The sequence below is a fragment of the Balaenoptera musculus genome, chromosome 6 (assembly GCF_009873245.2).
Source record: "Balaenoptera musculus isolate JJ_BM4_2016_0621 chromosome 6, mBalMus1.pri.v3, whole genome shotgun sequence".
Lineage (NCBI taxonomy): Eukaryota > Metazoa > Chordata > Mammalia > Artiodactyla > Balaenopteridae > Balaenoptera > Balaenoptera musculus.
This window is the reverse complement of record NC_045790.1, coordinates 75,542,297-75,567,767: the sequence shown is the minus strand read 5'-3', so window position 1 is coordinate 75,567,767 and position 25,471 is coordinate 75,542,297. Positions and strand designations below refer to the sequence as shown.

Here is a 25,471-nt window from a genome sequence, read left to right as displayed (position 1 = left end):
AGTTCACACTGTAGGGGCAAGGAGACAGAAGCAAACATACACATATATGAAGAGGAATTTCAGATGCTGAAAGGTGCTATGAAAAAGATAAAATGGAGGGTTGAAGAGAAGAGCCTGGGGCAGAGAGGAGATCTGGTTTGGATGAGATGATCAAGGAAAGACAAATAAAGAAGCGACTTAAAAGCTGAAATGTGGCTGGAAGCAGCATCACCCAAAGCAGGTTCTATACCAAGTTCTGCAGAGTCATTAACAAGTATTATATACATAAAGAGCTCCTTGGTCAGATGACCTCGCAGAGCTTAAACAAAGTTAAACACGATTCTTTTGCTGCTGACATCCCACAGCCTCTCAATTGACAATGTAATAAATCTTTGAAAAAGTGTACATAAAAATGCAGTACTAATCAAACTTCTCTGACTATGGAACCCCTTCTTCTCAACGCTCTTAGAGGAGATTATATTTCATGGGAAACACTGAGCTGGTCAATGGTTTCCAGCCCTGGCTTTACACTAACATTAGTAGTGAATCCTTCCCAAACACCAACGCCCAGGCCTCACCCCAAGCCAATGAACTCATACTCTCCAAGGGTAGAACCCACATGTCAGCATTTTATTTTAAAGCTCCCCAGGTGATTCTAAGGTACAGGCAGGATTGAAAGCCATTAAGATGGAGCACAGGATGCATGCAATGAAAAAACAGTGGAAAATAAGGACAGAAAGGGTTCACAGGGGTCATATGGTGGAAGGTCTTGAATGCCACACTAGAGAGCTTGAACTTTATTTGGAAGGCAGCAAGGACCTATCAAGGACAATTCCTAGGAAAGCTCTGATAAATACCAGACAGGAGGTCAAGACACTCCAGGGCATTTCTGCTCTCCACCCCCTTTTGCCACTGATTGTATTTGAGTGGCTGTGGAAGGGCACAAGAGATTTATAACCACAAAACATACCGCAAGAGGAAAGATGGAGGATGAAAGATAATTTCAGAATAGGAACAATATGAATTCCCATAGCACCACAAACGTAGGAAATTCAACAAGACATTTTCAGATATCAGCTCATTCATTCACTCCGACTCTAAGCTAGGAGCTAGGGTAGAATCAGAGGTGAATGCCAAATTAATCTGGACCCTTTGAAGTTTTTATAATCTGGTATAGCGGAAGACTAAATGGAAATAAACACAATAACGGACAGCACGTGGTACCTAGGTGGTACACAGAGGAGCCCGAGCAATGCAAGGGGGAGAGCGGAAGAAACCCCTTCTTGCTGAAGTCATTACAGAGGCTCTGGGGAGAGAGCAACATCATGTTAGCCGTATTAACTCCACAGTTTTTCAATACTTTTCTCTATACTGCCAGGCACTATGTTACCCTCTGAGAAAAGAGTAGGGGAACAAGACAGGATTTATAGAGCCCATAATCTAACAAATGAGACAGACACTGAAAAAAACAAAATGCAAGGTATTTTTAAATGCTTAACAGGAGACACTGTTTCCCTGAGTAACTGAGGGTGAAGTGAGTCTGCTAGACAAAGGAGAGAGTGGCAGGGGAAAGGGCAAGAACATTCCAAAAAGGGATCAGCCTGCTACAACAGCGTGGGACATTCAGATTCTACAAACGGGACAAGTGAAAGGGGACAAGATGAGGCTGAACAAGCAGATCCAGAAGAACCCAACGTACCGGGATTATCTCCACCAGGTCAGGCCAGTTAGGAGACAACCAGATCCCTCGTGGAGAGAGTCATCACCATGTCTCACCATGTGGTGGCTAAAGGTACCACTCGTGACCATGATCAGTATCATCCTCCGCAACCTAACGTTCCTCTGGATGGTTTCCTCTGGGCCAGATATTTCACTTAAGTGTAGAACAATTTTAAGAGGATGACTTCTGTCCCCATATTAAAGCCACAGAAGAGTAAACTGGTTAAGCCATTCACCATGATCAGAAAGCTGGAGGAGCAGCTGAGAATAGATTCCAAGAGACCAGAAGACTGACTGGGTGTGGCTAATAAGCGAGAGGGAAAGGCAATCACAACCTCCCTCTGGGTTTCTGGCTTGGGAAATCGGGTGGATGCTGCTGGCACTTCCTGAGATAAAGATCTCTGGACCACAAGCAGACTTGTGGGGGAGGATGTCATCTGGGGACATGCTGAGTTTAAGTACTTGTGAGACATTCAAGGGAAAGGAGCACTTGGTTACATGCAATGGTCTCAGAGGAAAGATCCAGGCTGCAGAAAAAAATGGGGATTCATCTACTTAGCAGAGTGGTCAAGGGTAAAAGAAGAAGAGGAGAGCGCCTTGTTGGAAATACTGGCTAGATTTCCCGGAGTGGAGAAGGGCCCCTGAAGAATGACCCAATACAGATAGATACAGAAGTGTACCCAGAGCTCCCATAAGCCCAGATAAGGGAGCAGAGAAGGCAAAGGCTGCAGACACGGCAATCAGCCAGGAGGCCAGCACAGCCATCCCAGCATGACCACAAGGGTCTGATGGGAAGTGACGGGGAGTGATGGGGAGGCCAAGGAAGGGAGACAGGCTGCACACGGAGAACCAGCAGCATGCTGTGACGTCAACAGATTTGGACAATGAAAGGAAGTAAGGAATCCATGATTCCATCCAACATGTAAAGCTTGGACATGGCACTACCGTTCGTTAAGATAGGGACGTCACAAGGCTGATTTCAAGGTTTACTTGGGGGGACAGTTATGGAAAGGCAAGGAAAGAATCCAGACTTAAGTGGCAGAACATTCTGCAAAGCACACCAGATATTGTGAATGATAAACTGTGCAGTGCCAGATCCCAGGTTAACTCTAATTACTAATCCAGCGGAACCATGACTTTAAAGCAAACCCTAAGTGATTTGGGACTCCATTTCTACAACCATGAAATGGGAAGAATAATGCTGCCCCACATCCCACTGGCAGAAATATTTATGAGAGTAGACTTATTAATATAATCCCTTAAGGTAAGTAGTACAGTTTGGTTTAAGACAGACTGAGATTAGATAGTGCTACAAATTGAGTAGCTGTATTGTTAGGTATCGATTGACGCTTAGGGCTCTTCCTGTCTCTCAATTAAGAAGACATCCCTCACTAATTTATACTACATGGGGGAAGGGCTGCAGATCTAAAGCGGGGTGGGAGGACAGACTCACCAGCACAGTAATAATAAAGGACAGTGCCTCCCGACTGATGGAAAAGAGGAATGAGGTCAAAGGCCTGGCCCCAGAAATTTTGCTGTTTCTCCAGTTTCGTGCACTGTGACCCAGAAAAGACATTCTCAGTATTTATGTTTCGCTACTGGCAAAGGATCTCTCTTCCTCTTTTCTTGGTAAACAGATACTTGCCCTGGATGCAATAAATTTTATATACAGTAGTAAAGAGTAAAGAATAGGAGGCTGGGGGCAGAGGAGGAGAGGGAGAGGGGAAGTCGGGCTCAACTTCAAAGCTTCTTGCAATTTAAGGCCACAGGTAACAGTTAAGTGAGACTTACAGAAAACACATTCTTTCTATTAGGAAGATGGTGAAAATGAAAAACAAAACTTCTCTCTAAAGCAAGTTACTAAATTAAGAAGTCAGAAGTACTCAGAAGAATTTAAACGAGTTTTGCATTAACCAAAACACAAAAGGCGGTGCCTCTCAGCTTTCTTCTTGTGACTGTGTCAAACTCCTTGACTTAATATTTTACACACGTCGAACTTGATCTTACCTTTCACCTAACTTGCTTTTACTTTTTTATTTTGGGGGGTACACTTTCCTTCATTTTATGAACTTCAATTTGTCTATTCCTAATCTATAAAACAACCCTGATAAACTTTTTTTTTTTTTAAACGTGATGATCCATTTATTTATATATTTATTTATTTATTTATTTATGGCTGTGTTGGGTCTTCGTTTCTGTGCGAGGGCTTTCTCTAGTTACGGCAAGTGGGGGCCACTCTTCATCGCGGTGCGCGGGCCTCTCACTATCACGGCCTCTCTTGTTGCGGAGCACGGGCTCCAGACGCGCAGGCTCAGTAATTGTGGCTCACGGGCCTAGTTGCTCCGTGGCATGTGGGATCTTCCCAGACCAGGGCTCGAACCCGTGTCCCCTGCATTGGCAGGCAGACTCTCAACCACTGCGCCACCAGGGAAGCCCTGATAAACCTTTTGATTAAAGATTCTAAAGCAGTGCTACTGAAAGTAGTCAGTCCCCACACTGTTATCCATCAGCAAGATAATAGGCTCATGCCAGAATTAAGTCAACTACTGTTTACTTCAGCTAGATAGGTTTTTTTGGTTGTTGTTCCTCAGTTTTGTTTTTTCAACAATAAAGACATTCCTGATGAAGGGAGTAGTGCATTGATTTATATAGTCTGGTACAAGCTCCCTACCATAACGCCCACCTTTAGCAAACAGTGCACGGACCTGCCCCAGTCCATGGACCACATTGAGTAGCACTGCTCCAGAGCAACATTCCTACGATACAAACTGTAACTTCTCATTGCCTGGTAGTTTAGGTGATAGATATTTTCCCTCAACGCAACAGCACTCTCCAACACAGCTCCAATAAGTGGAGCATTCCCTGATCCCCTGCCTGGTTTGTGTAGAGACGCAAGTGTCCACAGTAACACTTAACTACGTAAGGGGTAGGTGATGGTCTAGAAATCAGTTCTGCAGACACCCCAGCCACAGGGTCTTCCCACAAGATCATGCTGCCTCCTAGTCTGACGCTGTGCAACAACAAACAAAAATAAAATACCACAATTATATACTGTATTCTTATTTCTAAATGACAGGGTTAAAGGAGAGCATGACAAATGTTACAGCTTAAGAATGTTTTCACATCTTTCACAACAAAATACACTCCAAAATTGGAGTTCTCCTTGCTTTAACTTGTTTCTTTTTCTGCAAGGAATGCGCCAACATGAGAAACCAAATTACAACAAAATATACTACTTCATGATTCTGTTTGCCCATTTACCCAAAATATTGCTCAGGAATTAGAGGGCAATATGAGCAGGGCAGCCATTGAAGGATGAGAAGAAAGGAGCCAGAATTTGAAAGCATAAGTACCTATCAGACTGGGGTCTCAGTGAGCAGAGATGGGGAGAAATGAGAAGTGCCCCTCATCTCTGTAGCAATGAAACAACCCCCAAACATCAGCTGGAGCTCAGCCAGGCTACCTAAGCAAGATACCATTAAAATTACTTCTATCTGCTGAACTGTTCCAAAGATGCTTGTCTGGAACTTAAGCAAAGAGAGGTTACGCAGAGATACCACACTACCTATCAATCTTGACATCCTAAGTGGAGAGTCTCATTCAAACAGCACACAGACTCCCATGTACTACAAAAACTACACCATGGTAATATAAAATAACAGATTTGGTAGAAATTTTGGAGATTCTGGAGAGTCTCTGGCTCCTTGCTACTAAAACATGGTCAGTGGACCAGAAGCATGGGCATCAATGGGGCATGAAAAATGGACAACATCAGGTATCACTCCAGACTTGCAGCAACAATCTGATTTTATCATGATCCCCAGTGATTTGTAGGCACATCAAAGTTTGAGAAGCACTGCTCTGGTTCACTGGTTCTCAACCCAGCTGCACAACAGAATCACCCCTGGAACTTTTAGAAAAATACTGATGCCCAGGCCCCAGGCTGGGGAGCCCGGGACCCAGCATCTTATAAAACATACTGATCCAGTTCTATTCCCTTGTTTTATGGATACAGATGAGGAACTGACTCAGAAAAGTTAGATGATTTACCAAGATCACAGGAAGTTAGTGGCTGAAATAGGAGTAGATCTAAAAAATATCTAGGATTGTGTTGCCCGTAAAAAAAAGTTGAAGAAACTGTAAAGTTACCAATAAATCAAGCTAATTTTAAAGATCTAAGGTTTCATTTTAGTATATACTTTTTTACACTTTTATACTTTTAAATGAAACCAAAACATACTTATGTTTATTTTATGTATTACCCCTTGAACCCTGACCAGTTTTTTCCGACGCTGGGGGTGGCAGGGGGCATAATTCTCCATCAGCCACAACACCATTGGTGGGGACACAGTGAAGACTCAGCCTTCGGCTTCTGCCTAGGTCATAGTGGCAGGATTGTGGGTGACTCTTTTTCTTTCTTTCTTTCTAAAATCTCTTTAATGTGAATATACTATTTTTTTAGGAAAGAAAAAGAAAGAAAAAAGCATTCCAAAACCACCTTTTAAAGATCTCAATTTAACTTAGATCGAAGAGTCCAAAAACAAGGACAATTGCTGTGTTCTGGTAAAAGTGTCCAAAAGTACAGAAGTGATACTTAGCATACCTAAGACAAAAAACTTCTGCCACAACTGCTGACCCTTTTGGTGTTGGTGTCATTACATTCAAAATGCCCATAAATTAGCACTAGATACAGGGGGGTGAGGTGGGAGGTGTGGGTGGAGTGAAGGAAATTAAAAGCTGCGGTCAGACTTGAAAAAAATACCCCATAAAGCAACGTATGTTTCTGACAGTTGAAACAGACTGCATGACAGACAGCAAAACCACATTTCCGCATGTTTTTTTTTTTTTTTCTGGAATGGATCTGTGGCTTTATGCCACCAAGCAGTATTTTGGTTTACCAAAATGTACTCTATGGCCTTTTTAATTTCATGTTTACTTAACTTTCCTTACTATCACTGTTGTTCTCACTCAACTACAGCAGCTTAAGACAAGTGTCTTAAAGGAGGAAAAAGTTTAAAACACAGAATATGCCTCACATTAGGAAAAAAAGAAAATTAACCACACACATGTAATTCACATTGACTAAAGCATCCATTGTAATTTTGGTATATAGCTCATACATAATGGACAATGGGAGTAATTATTGAAATATAGTAGTTTCTCAAGACAATTACAGACTCAGCCTCGTGCTTACATAAAATTTCTCAGCACAAAAAGGATAAAGAATCACTGACCTATTCACAGTTGTTGGCCAAATGATAGAAAATAAAAAGCAACAGAAGAAGAGAATGACTGCAGCAGAATTTCCATAGCTGATGAATAATTTAAAGGATTCTGTACCTATTTTTAATGTCAAAAAAAACTTTAAAAGGAAAAAAGCCAAAATCAGATAATTTGCAAACTCCCACTATTATATCTATATAAAGGTAATGGCAGTAATCAAGCAAAATGATGAAGAAAATCTCTCTCATACACTGACACAAAGGTCAAACACCTTCCTTAAAATGATAAGTTCCTAAAACCACTGCCCACAAAGGGCTGCCTGGCAAAGTCCACTGTGGTCTGGGTATAGAATTAAGGCACAAATACAAATCTTGCTGAAAAAGAATACCTGAAGTTCTTGGTAAGAAAACAGATTTGGCAGGAGATGAAGGGAAGGTGCTGATATGAAGGCAGGGGAGAAGCAACAAACTCCCTGTCCTTCCCTCTTCTTCCTCGTATCACTCTTCCTCCTCCCTAGGCACCTCATCCCCTAGAATAATCAAGACCAAGTTTCCCCTCCAAGGTCTCTTTTTCTATTAATGGTACCTTGATTCTGAGAGTCTGCAGAGGTCAGTGTTTTAGGCCCTTCTCTGTTCATTTCCACACCCCTCATTCAATGAACCGGGGGTCACTTGGGTTCCTCCTTTCTAGTACACGTCACCTCTTCAACCCAGCCTCTCTCCTTCATGTCCCTCTCCACTCAAATCATTTCAACCAACATTTACTGAACATTTGCTGCCAGGCCCCATGCTACTTGCTGAGAATACAGCAAATAAGCAAAACCGACACAGTCTCTGCCCTACTGTCTTCCTTATGCTTTCCCTCAATAGCCCATGTAATAGAACCAGCATTTAAGGCCTTCCATAATGCTTCCCAAACCCACCTCCTCAACCATTCTCTCCTCTATCAACCAACCAAGCTGGAAATGGTAACCACCACCTGAACGTGGACAACACTTTCCTGTCTCTGTGCCTTCCACCTGGAATCCTCCCCTTTCCCTTCTTCCTGCCGAAGAGACCTCCTCCTCTGAGGTCCCGCTAAAATGTCCCTACATCCTCTGTAACAGGATTCTTAATCACTTCCAAGCCAGAAACACCTCCTCCTCTTCTGCCTATGTCACAAGTGTGCCATCACCACACACTGCCATGCACTGTTCACACTGGTCCAAATGCCATTAAAAGCTTAGAATCCATGGAGGCAAGAGTTCTACCTCCCCTAACTCCCTAACCCTCAAAGCACCCTGCACAAAGTCTGAGGTCAATTAGCATTTGCTGAATGAACGATTATAAGCCACCATAGCCTTTGCCCTCCATCTCAGGTATCCAACACTACCAACTCCTAACCATGCAACCCTCCCAGTGAAGAAAGAATAAACAACCTCATGAGGATTCAGTTCTTTTTCAGGTTTAAGTCTTTAGGTTATAATCTTAATCTCTGTAGGTCTAGTTCTAAATATCTCAATTTGAGAAGCTAAAAATTTCGATTTAGAAAGTTTATTTTTTGCACGAGATTCAAACAAACAAACAAAAATGACAAATGCATGCCCCCAAACTGTAATATCAAATACCAAAGAAAAAGTGGAATTTATAAATCTTGGGAAGTTGGCATGAATCCCATCTCACAATACAAATCCAACAAAGATCTTACCAAATTTTTTTCTATATCCATCCTACACTGATGCAAAATATCCTAAATTCTTGCTTAGATTTTAAGAAAATCCTATTGGCTATGCTTAGATCTGGTTAAAGTATGCCCTAACAATGGGTCTCCTTCCTAAGGTCAGCCATATCAAGCATTTGAAAGTGAGCTGCCGTTTAAAAAGGTTGTTGTACATAAATGTACTATGTCTGACCCAGTCTCCCAAATCTGAAACCTCAAAAATGTAAACAATTTCTAAAAAAAATTTTGAAGGCTTACAAGGAAGTAGAGCTGTCATCTCCACATTCCTGGAACGTACATAAAGGAGAAAGTTTAAGGACACTCTGGAATAGTGCAGGACACAATTTTTCCATTAAAAAGCCCAAACATGCACTCTGTCTTCCCCAACTGGGCCAAAAATTGCTTAAGCGAGTAACTGTGGAAATGCCACCTCGTTTTTTATTGGCCACTTTAGGTGAACTATAATATTTTTTGAGGTTAACCAAGGTAGACATACTTAGAGGTAATAAGCCAAACTCTCAAACAGTTCTACATCCTCCCCAAAATCAAAAGCCTTTAGAACAGTCGCCCACATTCATAGCATGGCACAATGGAATATGCAAGGGGAAAAATTAATCCCAAATAAAACATGTTCACTGAACAGTGCCCAAATATTCAAAAATAGAATAAACCCATGTGAGTAGGCTCACAGGCTACTTAGAAAACTCAAGACTCCATTTTGTTTATCACAATGTGGTCAGGACTAGACAAACACAAGCACAATGCACTTTGACCTAATCAAGAAGCTAAGTGAAACAGCAGAAGGACTATTTGGTAGCAAGATCTGCCCTGGTTTTTCAGCTGGGGTAGATCAGGCCAAGGTGTTATGCTGAATTCTCAGGTGGCCCAAGATATTATCCTATCTTGGTAATAACCAAACAGGTATCCCAGAGAATGGCTGAAATACTGGGACTGTTCAGCATGGACAAAGGAAGGCTAATGAAGGACAATACTTTTGAAAAACTGTTACCTAGAAAGGAACTAAGAAGTAAGACTGGGACTTCCCCAGCGGTCCAGTGGTTAAGACTTCGCCTCGCCCTTCCAATGCAGGGGATGCGGGTTCAATCCCTGGTCAGGGAGCTAAGATCCCACATGCCTCACCGCCAAACAACCAAGACATAGAACAGAAGCAGTATTGTAACAAATTCAATAAAATCTTTAAAAATGGTCCACATCAAAAAAAACTTAAAAAAAAAAAAAAAAAGAATTAAGACTAATTCTGGGACCCTCAATGGGTAGCCAAGACAAATGGGCCTCACTTAAAACAAGAAATTTCCAATGAAAAAGATGATTACAGAAGATCATGTAACACCCTCATTCTGAACCTGAAATAAGAACCCACCACCAACAACCCTACTTTGCTAATCATCATAAGAACAGCATAAGAAAAGGTGAAAATACAAGTATGGTTTGACAGGTTCTCTCAAAGTTATGTAATTAACTAGAAGCCAAACAAGGCTGATGCTTGGCCTCTACCCATTAGATGCCAGTAGCACCTCTGAGTTGTGACAACCAGAGATATCTGCAGATACTGTCAAATGTCCTTGGGAGAAAGGAACTGCCCTGTTTGACACCACTGCTCTAGAGAAATAGTTCCCAAACTCCTCCATTTGGGTCCAGGTTTCCTCACTGGATCAATGAGTGCTATGAACTCTTCTCCCACAGAATAAGGCATACAATTTTGGATATAAGTTCAAGGACTTTGTGGATACTTTAAAACCCAGCCAAGGACCCCCCCATCTGGACCTCCATTCATCTGGAGATGAATCCAATCCTAAATTTTAAAACTGCCCAACTGCCAGCTCAAGGGCCTGTGGCAGAACTGCAATGAGAACTCCTAACCTCGGATTGCCTATCGAGGCCATCGTTACTCTTCCTAAGAGTCCTGCCTAAGAGCTCAGAAACAAAGCTTATATACTGGTGGTTGACACTCTACTACAGGAAATGCAGTGCAATGAAACATTAAAGCATCCCTTCAGTTGCTCCAGCGTTTCCTCTGTTTAGTTCCAAAGATTGTTTCAGATGCCAGAAATACAGGAGTAACACAACACATTCTTCTCTTTTGGAGCTTATACCTTAGTGATGGATCTCTACTATGATCTCTACTATGATCACTACTGATCTCTACTATGTCCTTGATTCATCAAAGGTCAAGATTATACATTTCCCCCTTCTTTTATTTAATTACAGTTAACTTATTATAAACCAAGTTGAAAAGTCCAAACCTTCTCTAAGTAAAGGACAATGTGAGAAACCCAAGGACTTAAGATCTCAAGTTCATTGTAAGCCAGTTTACAGGCCTGCAGTGTCATCAGGGTAAACCTTAGCTAAAGAAACTGACATCGGCACTGGATTCTGGAAGGGTAACTAATCCCAGGAGCTAATTACACAACAGGTAATAAACTACTACATATACACCCCCCCCCCTTAACACTTTGGGAGAAAATTACTGGATCACATTATAATTCATGTTATTTCAGAAGTTGTATGATTAAATTTTTTAACACTATATATGCCAAATGAAAAACATAAAAACTAATCACTTTAAAGCAGCACTGGAATTATATTATATACCTATAAAATACATATAATTTTTGGGAATTCCCTGGTGGTCCAGTGGTTAGGACTCATCGCTGTCACTGCCGGGGCCAGGTTCTATCCCTAGTCAGGGAACTAAGATCCCGACAACCACGGCGTGAACAACAAAAAAAAAAAAAACAACTCTGAAAATAGGTGTTAAAAGGGACTTTCTGAGACTAAAAAGAAGTCTCACTTCTGTTCATTGGGTCATAGAAAATAACCAAAACCAAATGGTCATTTTAGACCAAAGGAACTAAAAGAGATCTCAGTGTTCACTTACACTCCAATTTTAAGCTGAGAAAAGTACAGTCTTGAGAAGTTAAGGTACTCAGCAATAACACACAACTGGTTACTGGCGAGGTCAGAACTAGAACCTGAATCTCCTGACTCAGTCAAGTACTTTGGGGGAAGTAGCAGAGTATTCCAAACACAGCATCTGAAATGTCTGGAGAATTGACAGAACTTACTTAATTTCTATGTGTCTCAGCCTCCTCATATACAAAATGGAAATAATAATACACAGTAATAACCTCATAAGGTTATTGTGAGAATAAGTAAAATATTATCTGCACAGCAAGCTCTCTAAAATCACTTACTGTTATGATTACTACTCTTGTAACGACACGGTACCATCTCCACCAATAAAAAAACTAAGATATATTCAAAGTTCCTTGTCCCTTGAAAAGAACCAGAAGCCTGCATTTTTACTGATTTGGAAAGAAGTTAGCTAAACACACCACAGTATGGCTAAGATCAATATCTCCCCACACTCACTCTAACCACATGTACACAGACCTATTAATAGTAAAAGAATTCTTCAGATACACAGCGACTAGTGATAGAGTGATATCCAAACTGAATTTTAAATTCAGTTAGGAAAGATTCATGTTTTCATCTTTAAGAAGGCAAATTCCACATGCTAAAACACATATATTCTACTTTAACTAGCCTAACTCACTCCTGAAAAGCAAACTGAGCTCAGTTGCTTTTACTTTGTCTTTCCACTTGTCATTTTTCCACAAATTTAACAAGTAGGCACCACAGGCCTAACGAGGCTTGGAAGCTCAGCGTTTGTTATCCTACAACCACAATATGCCCTTAAAAATATTAAATCGCGCATATTCTTGGCTAGCTCGATCTGAATGCAGGGATTCCCTCACTGACCAAATATTTCATGACCACCTACTGTGTGACAGGCAGTTCTCAGCACTGGGGACACAGCAGAGAACAATAAACACCCCTGTTCCCACAGAGCCTTACCTTCTAGTGGGAGAGAGGAGACTGGCAAGAAACAAGTTCACATCTAGTGTTTGCACAGTATACTTTAGGAATGCAGAAACAGCCAGTTTCATTAAGCGCTCTGCTCCAAGTGGATCCAGGCTCTGTATTTTAATTTGTGATCCCAAGCCTCCCTTTCGGCGGGGCCTGGACTCTGGAAGGATAGCAGGGAGGAGAGGGAGGCTCTGTGCTCGCACACAAACATCCAGATCAGGTCTCTAGCTAGAGTGACACTCTAACACTTCTTGGACGGCCGGGAGCGTCCCCATCGTCTCGTGTTGCATGCAGCCGAGGACATCCCAGAAACAGGCGCACTATTTGCTGATTGGAAACAGCGCGGTCAGTGAAGGGAGCCCTGGAAGTGAAGTCAAGAAACCTACTGTTTCCTTTTCTGCCAACAACTCTCGCTGTGCCACCTCGGGTGTCCGCTGACCCGCGTGAACCCTGGTCTCCCCACCCGCAGGCTGATCCTCCTGTACCGTGACACTGGGCTAGTCTCTTAAGCCCTTAAGCCTCGGTGTCATCTGTTCAAGGAGGGCAGTGGAATGACACTGCTTGGCAAACTGTCGGGCACTCCACTGACAGAAGCTATTTAAATAAATACACGGATCCAAGCTTGCTACTTGCTCTACAGGAACACCAGGAAGATTAAGGAGAACATATAAAACGCCTTAAGCTCTCTGTAAAGAAAGGGTGTTACAGGGTACTAGTGCTCATAATTTCTACAATTCTTTCCAGTTATATTTCCTTGCATTCTCAAATTCTTTAACCAAAATAACCCACAGACCTTCAGAAGCAGAATACATATGTAGAAAATAAGAACAGAATCCTAATTAGAATAATAACAATTAAGTGAAATAAGCTTGCTAGGAAACCAGAAAGTCAATATCCACCTTCCTTGCCTCAGCCTCTCATGCCTAAGCTGCCGGGGCTGAGACGCAGCGGGCTGGCCAGGTTTTGTGTGGAGCCCAGCAGAGCAGCCAGCTTTCTGTCCGTGCATCACAGAAACTCCCTCCACAGTACAACCGTGAAGTATCTGTGGGTAAAATCCTCAAAAATGATGACAAAGTGACCCATGCACCAGACAGCAGAGGACCTGAGAGGTGTCCGCGGGTATTTTTCTTCCGCTTCTTTGACAAACCAGCTAAGAAAACCCACACCTTCCCTTTGTCCCCCTGGACAGAGTACTGTCACACACGGCAGCTCTCTGAGGAAAGGTGGGCTCAGTGGTAGAGAAACAGCAAAAGCTTGGCATAAACGCTGGGTCAAGGCCAACGAAAACAGAGAGGGCATACAGATTTGCGTTGATGAATGCCAGCTAAATCCCTCTTTACAGATAGAAAGCAGCTACCACTGACAGCTGTTGCTAAGGCAGAGTCACAACGACTCTAATTTTCGCTTCTGACCAGAAGTTCTCAGGCCCGTCCCCCTTAGAGTGAGTAATTTGGTGAGCTCTGTTTGCAGTGAACTTCCTCTGAACAAGTCAAGTCCTAAGTCTCGCAACCCATCATTATCAGTATAAATTACTCAGTTGCCCACACCTACACGTGCTGCCTCCAGCTTTTCTCCCACAGCCCAGCTCACAAAACTGATCGTAACTTAGCCACAGGACCACTGGATCCGCCACCGCAGCTAAAGAGCTAGAGTTTTTTAAGAGGAGGTATGGGGAGGGATCAAGGAAAAATACCTTCTAAAAATCACATCCTTTTCACCGGCTCTGCAGCCATCAAATATATTACTGTCCTGGAGTGTTAAGCCTGTCTATCCAGTCATGTCAAATAAAACTGTTCTCACTAAAAACAAACACAAATTACTTCCCAGTACACATTTGAAACATTTAATTCCCAATTGACTTTATCTATTCTATAGTACAAAAAGAAAAAGTTAAAAAAAAAAAAAGAAGTAAAATTCTAGGAAAGACAAAACGAAGAATGTGAGAACAATGGGCCAGTGCCTGCGCCATCTCGGCTTCACCGAGGCTGGAACTGCACCTAAAAAGATGCATCTTATCCCTCAGTCCACTAGTCTAACCTGGCTCAAAATGATATTATTCAGGATACAAAGAATTTTGCCCAGCAAATAAAATAAGCTAAACAAAAATAAGCAATATCCAGTAGGGATTAAGGGGCAGTGAGAAAGGAAATATCCCTTTTGTTTGAATGCTGCAAAGAAAGTCTTTTAACAGTATAAGCAAAACATTTGCCTTCATTTAAAAGTTTGAGTTGTGTGCAATTTCCTGCATCTAAGAACCTCTTTCTGAACTACAAAGAGGCCACAAAACATCACATTTTCCCCTCCCAGCTTCCCCCTTCAAAAACCCACAAGATGGTGATTAACAAACAGCCCCGTTGTCCTCAGGCAGTTTTAAAAGCCACAAGGAAAAGATAAAGGTTAAATGGAAAAGCAAGTTTGTAAACAAATGAGAAATAGGTTACCCAGGGAGGAAGTAAACTCATCTTGATAAACAAGCAGCTCTCCTCACCCCGTTTGTGGGAGACTCCAAGAGACAGCAACCCTCGCCCTCTTACCCACTGAAAGCAGTATGGATGCAGAGAGAGTCCAGGCCAAGCCTTCTGGCCCTGACTCTAGGCAGAGCTGCAGGGGTCTGGGTATAAGCCTGAAGTTCAGTGGTTCAAGGACAAACCGAAGCACTAGCCCAGCCTCCCAGGGGCTCTCCACTCCAGAAATGAGCTGGGGCCTGAATCTCCAACCCAGGGCAGACCCATCTCCCAGCAAACACCCTCCCAGGCAAATTCATCTGAAGTCCTGAATCCACTACCTAATAACTGTATCACCTTGCGCAGATCTGATTCTGTTTAATCATCCTTTGATGGGATGTAATCCCTTTCTTAGGGTCTTTGTGAGAATTACAGAATTTTGGCAATGGGCCCAGATCAGTGGTAAGCACAACCCAGATATGTAATAAACATTTACGTCCACTGAGAGGAAATGCCAATTCCACTCAACAAACACTGCTTCAGGTGAAAAATCTTCAGGTAGTCTATAAAACCTCAGAAAGAAAATTAAGAACCCAACATGGAAGAAGAGAAAAAGGGGAAACCCATGTGATCCAGAAAGTGACCCTAATTATGCCCACGCCCTGACAGGTTAAATTTCCTCCTCCAGATCTACTTCTCTTGAAGGTCCTGTGACATGTAAAATGACAGCTCCATGGGTCCCGCCCAAGCCACTGCCCCTTGGTATCCACTGTCCGAATGCCAGAACCTCTGTTTTGGAAAAAAATTAATTAAAATCTACATATATCTAGACTTAAAAAATAGGACTTAAGTTGGCCCTCATCCCAAAATGTTCAAATCAGAGAGGCAGGGGAAAATTTACCACCAATAACCTCCATTTGGTTAATTACAGAATACTACTGAAGGATAAGTAATCTTAAATTAGAAAAGGTGGCTTTAAACCTTAATGAAAAACAAATAAAAAAACACAACCCCCTCCCCACGCTCTAACTGTATCTGGAGTTTTTTGCACAATCATCAAGATTTCACTTGTAATCTCTCTTTGAGAATTTCCAGTCCAGCAGTGTCCACCACTGTTCAGCCCCTCTAGATTATTATTTCCTAATTTTATACAGCAAAAGAAAGTTCTGTCAGCAGAATTTTCACTGGTTTATTAGTTACTTTCAGCTAGAACTTCCCACCTTCGATAATTCACTTTTCATTATCACACAAGAGTTCAATCACATCCATTCCTGAAAAAAATAGTCACTGCCTAAGAATACCACAGTCACCTTTTTGCCTATATTCTCAAACACCTACTCCTACATCTACTCCTCCATATCCAAGCATACACAATCTAAGACAAGAGATGTGTAAGAAATTAGTAATGCTCCAAAAAAAAGTTTTCTTATGGGAAATCTGGTCTAAACACAACTCTAAACAAATTGACTTCCACTGCAAGCACTGTCCCCAAATAAATTTACTGCACCCTAGAATCAAGTACACTCAAGGCTGGAATGCCATGCCAGTCGTATATTACTTCAACCTCAATAAATCTCTTTTTACTCTCCAAATCCTCGGCTGCTTTCTAAAATAGTTCACGAAAAAGCACCAACCTAATTAACAACAGCTTCCTCTGCAACTGTGGCCTTGATTTCACTTATTTACACATTAACTGGAGCCTCCTTTTGGCCAATCCAGTCTATTCTCTGCACCATGCCGAGCCTTTTATCTGCCCTGGACAGCATTTTCTCCAGCAGATGAAGTAGATGCCGATTGATTTGCTGTCGAGCATGGTAAATTAATAGCAACAAATTGCTGAGGGCCCCTCTCGCTGCTCCACCATGCTTCGGCAGTTTTGCTTTATTTGCTCCATGATGGGCAGCAGTCGGCCTCTTCAAGTCAATTTCTTCTGAACAACCTGCAATACTTTTCAATGGTGAAAATAGAGCTGTTCCTTGTAAGTCAGAAATCAATATCCTATTGCCCTTAGAAAATGCTAAACAAGCAGTATTGGCAATCCACTTGGTGCTAGAGGGTATCAGATATAATGCAAATCCATACTGCTTCCCTCCTTGTAGTTATTACAGTTTGCTAAAAGGTTCCTAATGTCATTTATCATCATTTACCATCGACCAGAGAGGCTATGATTATGATATCCTGTCAGTTGGCAAGGCCCTTTCATTTCTATTCAATTAATATTTTAGCAGCACTCAAACGGTTGTGGCCCAAGTCTCATAATAAAATTTACATGGCTTGTAGTGAAACTGGAGTTCTCTTGCTCTGATTTGAAAAAAAATAATAATTGTATATATACACTTATAGGTCGAATTTACATACCCATTGTTCCTAATCTACATCCAATATTCACTTTTTAAAGTGGTAACTGCCGCTGCCAGATTAAATCAAATTAAATCAGGGCAGTCTTCTTTAATTACAGCATTACGAGTGAAGGATGGGAACAAGCAGCACTTAGCAATGTTATCAACTGCATGCATCACCCTGTTCTGCCCACGGTCACTGACCCATTTAGAAGCCACACTGTATTTATAAAGAACAATCAGCAGAGGGGGAAAAAAAAAAAAAAAAGTAACAACTAAACCACGGGCCACCTGTCCCATCCAAAACAAAAAACAAAAAAACCCAACTTAGGGATATCCTCAAGGAATAAAGGCCAATGTTCTTTCATTTTAAAAAATTCCATTATGAAGATATCACAATGAAACACGTGCCATTTCTAACCATGTCCCATTTGTCATCTTCACTTTCATGCTAGAACTTAAGACAGTGGCAAAGCATTAATTCACTTTATAGCCTAGAACACTCCACTTTAACCTTTCTGGGTTTTTTCCCAGCTTTATCTGCTCAGCTCTATCGATCCTACTAAAGATTACCAGAAATTATATTCATATTTTATGCTCTAATTCCGTGTCATGTCACTGAGTTCCCCTTTAAAAAAAAAAATCAACTAATTCTACCAGACTAATGCTATTTACTCAGTTACCAAAATTTAAATTAATTATGTTCTCAAACATAATTGTTAAAAATTGGCAAATTATGCAGGCTTAATTAAGATTAAATCCAATTTACTGAATGTACTTTAATTGGTACTAATTACATTAGCTTTCATTTCAGAATGACAAATTCCCCATAGGTTTCACTTTATAGTCCTCTAACAGAACCAGCACAGGGTGACTGACGGGTATCATACAGAAAGGGGAGGGACCATAATACTAGACCCCCCCCCCCCCGCCAGCCTGCTTGTCACTGCTGTGTGCTTCTGTCCTTTTATCAATTTGCTAAGTCACAGAGTCATGACTCCATCACAGCCATCATTTTCTGTTCCAATGAAAAATTTCTCTAAAAATAAATACTCTGTGGCTGGCAGCAGCCAAGAACAGAAGCATTAACCAAAAAATATACAAAGGTTTCAAATATCAGGGCCACCAATTACTAGGGTACTTCCAAGGACTCCGGGGACTCCTACTCTTGAATCCTTCAGAGACACAAATCTAATAAGTGAATAAGCCTAACCCGATCTTGAGAACTAGGCCCAATTATGCCGCAGGGCAACTTCTCTGCATTATTGCTGCTTTCCATTATGAGGGTATCCAGCAAGTGCATCTGGAAGAGAGGCCAAGAGGAACCAAGGCTGTCTGCCTAGGAAAACAAATAAAGACAGATATGCCTCTGTGCTTAAGGGGGGAAAGAAAGAAAATATAATAAGTAGGTGGTTTGCAGGGCTGTCTGTATTTCATAATGTGATAAACTGCCCTCAGGATTCTTGATATGATTGAATTTAAAAGCAAGAGAAAAAAAGGGAAAATGTACTCCATTCTCAATTTCAAATGGATGGCATTTGAGGCCAGCTGGACAAGAAGATGACAGAATTACAGAAGTATAAAATGTGTAAAATTAAGGGATCTCACATACCGCCCCCTGCCCCCTAAAAGAAATACATACAAGCTCTGTGTCTCTGAGAACTGTAAACAGTATAAAGAGATCTGGAAACTAAGTGGTTATGGTAAATAATAAGATACAGGAGAAGAAATAAAGGGACATTAATCATCTGGTCCAATCTTTAAAAAGACACTAATTAGTACTGGGTGGTAGATGAAGACAAAAAAAAAAAAAGACATGTACAAGATCCAGACCTAAAATGACATGTATTGAGGATAATTAACAAACAATATCTCTCATGTAATTTATTCCTATAAGGTAGAGCTAAGGGGAGCCCATCCATAAGTTTGATGGATTTTGTTTAAGCAGGAGGTATTTACATTACTTATCTAAACAGAAATGGCAAGGATGCCAAAATAAGAATTTTAACACACGGCAAATGATACTATAATGTTAATACTGACATAACCAAATAGTACATGAAGTAAAAAAAAGTATCTGAAATGAAGTCTTCAGTGTGACGACTCTTTTTTTTTTTTTCCCAACTTTTTGTTTTCAAATACTGTCTATCTGATAGCTTTTACTGTCTAATTGTCATCTTTTAAAGATCTGAGTATGTTTCGCGTATGTGATAATTAACCATATCCAAAAAGGAATCCATAAGTAGTAAGAGCCTAATAATATGTGATCATTTCATATTTTTTAAACTTAGAAGGTAATGACATCCACCATGAGTATAAATAAGAGATGAAAAGCACTAAGCTTTCCCTCATCTTTTCCCAGCAGGTAAACACATAAACACAACTATCCTGAAATGGTTGATAAGACAGATCTGAAGCACTTTCACTAGATGACTAAAAATAAATGCCTCCTAGTGGGATTATTATTGCCAAACAATATTTATACATATATGCTATTTTTCTTTCTAGGAAACTTAAACCAAACCATTTTATTCAGTCTCCTGCAAAAAAAAAAGTCTGGTTCAGTCATACCTCTCAACGCTTTCTGACTAATCATTATCTTTTTTCTTTCTTTCTTTTTTTTTTCTTTGGGCTGAACTAACTGCTAGACTTCAAGACCCAAGACCCAGTGTTGAACTTTATCACATCCTCCTATCAGGCTCATGTACTCTGTACAAATTCTGGAAGGAACAGTTACAGTTCCTGGTAAAACCCAAGTAAGTAGCCTCAGGGGACCAGTACAAGGAATTTACATCAATTTCTTTTGTAGCTCCACAGATTTCATTTTGATCCTCCCAGCTCACCCTCTATCCATTCTTTCACACCAATCCAAGGAAAGCTCCACACAATTTACAATTTTACTTCTTACTATTTTCCAAAAAAAGCTTTCATAAGACAAGTTTGCAATGCCCAAAATACATAAATTAATTCTTTCAAAAGAAAAAAACATATTTTAAAACTTTAGCATCCTGCTTTTGAAAGTGTACAAAGTTTAATATGCATTCAGACACTTTATATCACATTCTTAAATGATTAAAATGCGGATAATACGCAAAAAAGATGGGGAACCGCACCTAAAAAAATAGCATTCTCTCCAGTACATGGTCTTGTAAAATACAGGTGGCCACAAAAAATGTGCAGAATAAAACTGCAAAGCATACAATTTCCTTTCTAAAGTGCACAGTATTACTGTCATTTAAAATGCTTATAAAGAAATGATAGCTTACCTGCTTGTGCATTTCTATATTCAACCCATAGGACATCTCATAATACTGTCAAAGAAGGAAAAGCAATTAATCTCATGCCTTTCATCAAACAATCTCCCTAGTTTGTTCAAAAAGTCCCCAAGCAAACATTAAAGCCTCACCTAAACCAAAATATCCATCCTATTAATGCTGCTACATCAGGAAGAACACTCTACCGCTATCTTTAGCCTAATAAACTAGAAGCCACCTTAACACACAGAATCTAAGACAATAACTCACAAAACTAAGAAAATCAAGTTCAAACATAGCACTCTTAACATCTCCAGTGGTCTTTATACATCACAAGCAGATGACTCACAAAGGTCTGATGAAAATTTGGTACCCTATGGACTCCAATTCCTAGGCACAGCGGGCAAATAAATAACAAAAACAATGTGTCTCATACAAATGCTGATGCTTTGACAAGAACTGTTCAAAAAGGTGATGCTACTTCAGACTTCCGTTTCTCATTTTTAGCATACTGTTCATGTTCATGCATTCAAAGGAAAAAGGCTTGATAGGAAATGAATGAGTTACTCTGGAGCCTTTATGAACAAACGTAAGAATACACTTGGTAATACTTCTGAAAAAGCAGATCTGAATGTTTTAAACATATAGTATAACTGGCATTACAGAAATTCTGGCAGAACAAATCGGTTATACAGGAGACTACAACACTCCTCAAACCAACGTAACACTATAGAAATTGAAAACACACAAATACACACACTAGGAACATACAGAGCGGCAGGAGGAGGAGGGAGGGAAAATTTGAAAAGATGTCTGGTGTCTTTCCTTACCCATCATTCTTTAAAAGAAATAAAATGCATTAAAATTTTAACAGTTTACTGAAAAATTATCTGGTTAAAATTGTTTGGAGCGAGAGCAATAAAACAACAAAGAAAACCACTAACACAAAAACATTCTGCCTGTGACTAAACAAAATGTAAATCAGGTGGTTGTTTTTTCAATCTGTAAAAACAAAGCACAGAAAATTATACCCCACGCAGCTAAAGTTTTTGAAAATTCAAATCAAAGCTGGTTGTCAGAGGCAAGTTAACACATCCTGGAATTACAGGTTGCTAATGGTCACATTCCCACAACTTTAACTGCGCTAGCACTGTGACTGCGCTCTATCCTGCAGCCTGTAGCAATCTGGACATATTCTTGTTTTCGGTAGCCCAAACTAATAGGCACTTTGAATCTGTGATACAGTTTTCTTACCATCACATAATGCCGCTGCATCTCTGTCTTCTCACTGGCAAGTTTCTCACATTCCAGCTTCAGGCTGTTCAAGAAATAAGGAAATCTAAGTATAACGCAGACCTTGACTTAACATCTTTCGAAGACACACTCCCTCCTCTAAATCATCACCTACAAAACGCCAAATCAACTATCTTAAATACCACCCTCATTACTGAAAAACAGGCAGTGAGTGGAACCAGCCTGGGCTTGCCCTTTCAACAAGGATCAAATGTGGGGTTTTTGTTTGTTTTAAGAAAAAACCCTCTGGCCAATTTAACTCCATAATCTCATCCAGAAATGAATATTCACTAAATTCACTTAAGAACGAGGAAATAAACATCAATAATGTCTACATCTCCAAACACTAATAAGTCCCCCAAAATGTCAAAGAAGTTTTTTTCTTTAATGTTCCACGAAGAGATTAATAAAAATATGAATCAAGCATGTCTTATGAAAGATATCTTATTTTCTTCCCTCCAAAACACAGAGACAAGTTGAATACCACCACCCAGGGGCAAGGCGTAGATGGGGTTCAGTGCCTTGTTTTGGTTCCGGCATTTATGAAGTAAGAATTACACGTCATTGAAAATCCAGCGAAAGAAAAATATTTCAAAGGCACTCTAAGGTCTAATGATTGTCTCTTAAGACGAAAACATCTTTTCAGCATAAAAGTAATGAAATCGCCCACTTGGCGACTTCCCACGGCTCTGGGCTCTTGGTATTTCAGCGGAAGGGCAGAAAGAAGAAAGAAGGAATCAAGCCCGTTGTAATAAAGAACCAAGGAAGTCAAAAGGCCCCAGAACCTTCCCAACCTTCCATTCTCCTGGCCCCAATAAATCAATATCGAAAGTTTGGCCTCAGCGTTTTCCAAGTCTCCCCAGTTTCGATTGCTCGGCCTTTTTTTTTTTTAATTTACAGGAAAAGGAGGAAACGCTTAATTTCTTTACACCTGCCTGAGGAAAAGAGGCCTTGACTTGCCCTTTCTGCCCACAAGGAAAAACGATAATACCTTTGTGGTGGCCAAAACAAAAAAAAAAAAGGAGGGGGGCTGTGTGTGTATGTGGGGGGAAGACAAGAGCTAAGCAAATAGGAGGATCAGCTAAAGTCAATATCGTTACCTGTGGTATTGAGCCTGTAAAAACTGAAACTCTTCCTTAATCCGATCACAGGACTCGGAAATTGTAAATTTAAAGGGTTGAGCAGGCTGATGCGGTGCCTAAGAAACAACAATAAAATATTTGATTAGCCCACAGCACAGGCGAGGCGGAGAGATGGAGAGAAAACCACGCGGCGCTGGGGGAGGAGGAGGGGGGTCATGGCGCAGGCAGGCAAAGAGCGATTAAAACTCTCCTCCCGCCCCCTCCCCCGGCCGCACAGCCCGGCGGAAGCCGCTTGCGGGCTAGCCCCGGGCCCCCGCGTCCCCGTGCCCGCCCCGGACCCCACAAGTTCGAGACCCCGCTCCCCTCCCACGTCAACGGCGGGCACCCAGGAGCCGGCGCGCCTCGCCCACTGTCTCCCCACCCGGAATCGAAACTGGCCCGTCGGGGGGACGCGCGCCATGGCGTCGGGCCGCGGACAGGTCGGGGGAGGGGGCACGGTTGGCCGGCTGGCTCGCTGATCCCCGGGGCCCGCGGCGCGAGGGGCCGGCGTCCCGCACTCCCGAGCCGCCGCCGGACCCGCCGCGCCGCCGCCGAGGGCGCCCTCCCCGCCCCGGCACGGAGTCGCGCCTCCTCCATCGCTCGCCACCCCTCCTCCAGGAGTCGCGGCGCGGGGACGGCGAACGGCTCCGCGCGGCTTCCAGGGGCTTCAAAGACAACAATAAGAAAATGGCTACAACTCAATTGCTTCTCCGCACCCCCTCTCCGAAAGTGCCCCAGTGCCCGGGAGGAGTGGAGGCGGAGGAGTGGCGGGCGACTCCGCGAGCGGGGCGCGGGGTTCGGGCCGACCTCCACGCCCCTCCGGCCAAAGACACAACTCGGCGCGCAGAAGGCGACGCGGAGAATCCCCCGGCGCCGGGCGAGCCAGCGCCCCCGCCGCCCGCACTCACCGGGTGTCTGGTCTGCGGGTACATCTTGCTCAGGTCGCGAATCATCCAAACCGATTTAGTTGGCTGCGCTGGGCAGAGGCGCGCGGCTCATTGGCTTTAATGGCCCCGAGAAGGAGGAGGCGGAGGCGGCGGTGGCGGAGGCGGCCGGCCGGGTCCGAGGGGCGGCTCGAGCGGTCCCGGCCCCCGCCGGGTCTCGCGTGACGCGGGCGGCAGAAACGCGCGGCGGCGGCGGCTGGGTGCGGGAAGCCGGGCCGCTCCGCATTCCCCGCGGGCGTCACTGGCCCGCCGCGGGCATTGTCCGGCGCGCGTCTCCCGCGGCAACGCTCCGACGTTCGCTCCGCCGAGGCGTGCCCGCCGAGCCCGGCGCCGCGGTCGCGCCGCTCACCCGGGCGGGGAAAGTGCGAGCTCCGCGCCCCAGCGCCCGCCGGCAGCGCCACCCGCTCGCTCGCTGGCTCGCTGGCTCGCTCGGCGTCCCACTCCAAACTTTTTTTATTTGCCTTTTAATTGGTTGTTATTCCTCCAAATGAATGATCTCTCTCTTCTTTCCTAAAAGCAAACACAAACTCCTTTGGTTCGGAAGAGGTCTCGGCGGTGCTTTTTGGTTTCTCTGGAGATTTTTTTTCACCTCACAGCAACGATCTTTAAAAAGGCACCTTTTAGCTTCTTTTACCACATCTCATTTCCTTATTTTTCTTCCTTCCTGTTTTCTCGTCTTTTTTTTTAACCCCAAATTGAAGGGGATTATAAAAATAAAAGAGAGTGGAACGCTTGCGGCTTTTTTTTTAATTCTCTCTCCTTTCAAACTCTGCGAACAGCACCTCAAAATAATATACAAGTGTGTGAGAGAGGGGAAAGAAAGCAGCCAACAGCTCAAACACCCGCTCAGAACAGCTCTAACAACACGCTCTGTGTAGGTGACTTCTTTGACCAAATTTAGCAGCGGCTAATCATTAACATTCTGATACATATTCACAACCGTCCGTGGAGGGACCGCGGAGCATCCCGGGAGATGTAGTCCACCCCCGGCGACCGCGGCTGAGGATTCGGCCAGATTGACTACAACCACCGGCCGGCCACGCGACCGCTCTGGGGCGATCTTCAAGCGCCCCGCCCACCCCGGCGCAGTGGGCGTCTCCAGCAACCAATCAGAGATGGCTGAACATTAATCGCCGTTCTGTGTTACTGCCCATCATTTCATTGCTGACAAATGGCGAGCTAGCGGGGAGGAGCCAGCCGGGCTGGAACCCACGTGGGGGCCGGGCGTCGTCGGTGGCTCGGACCAATGAATGGAACAGGATGGGGTTAGCGGAGGCGGGGCGGAGATGGCCCGCCCAAGGCGGAGCTTCGCCTTGGCTGAAGTTCCTTAGCGCGAGCGTTCGAACCTGGGAAACATTTGTTCGGCTGTCAATCAAAGTAACGTGGGCATGGGAGCAGCGGTGACTGCTGCTGCTGTTGCTGCTGCCCTGGCTGCATCTTCAGAACTGGGTGTTGGCGGCGATGGTGGCGGCAAAATAAAGGGGGGGGGGGGGGGGGGCGGTGAGACTAGAGGCTAGTCAGAAGATCTCCTTTCGAGTCTCGTCCTCCCAGCCGCTCCCCTCCAAC

At 43.0% G+C, this 25,471-nt stretch overlaps 1 protein-coding gene across 7 annotated transcripts in view; it reads right to left on the bottom strand.

Moving 5' to 3' along the window:
• TLE4 (TLE family member 4, transcriptional corepressor) overlaps positions 1-24,774 on the bottom strand; it is a 147,171-nt gene extending 122,397 nt beyond the window's left edge. For 4 of the 7 annotated variants that reach the window (XM_036855873.1, XM_036855879.1, XM_036855874.1 and 1 more), the window contains exons 1-4: positions 23,870-24,774; positions 22,941-23,038; positions 21,802-21,865; positions 20,560-20,604 (exon numbers count right to left, since the gene is read on the bottom strand). In XM_036855873.1, coding sequence (XP_036711768.1) covers positions 20,560-20,604; positions 21,802-21,865; positions 22,941-23,038; positions 23,870-23,914 — 252 coding nt within the window. In that variant the 5' untranslated portion in view covers positions 23,915-24,774. Of the gene's footprint in view, positions 1-20,559; positions 20,605-21,801; positions 21,866-22,940; positions 23,039-23,343; positions 23,398-23,869 lie in introns of those variants that run through there. The other 3 variants (XM_036855875.1, XM_036855876.1, XM_036855878.1) reach the window with 1 other exon arrangement.
• Between the last annotated feature and the right edge of the window lie 697 nt (positions 24,775-25,471).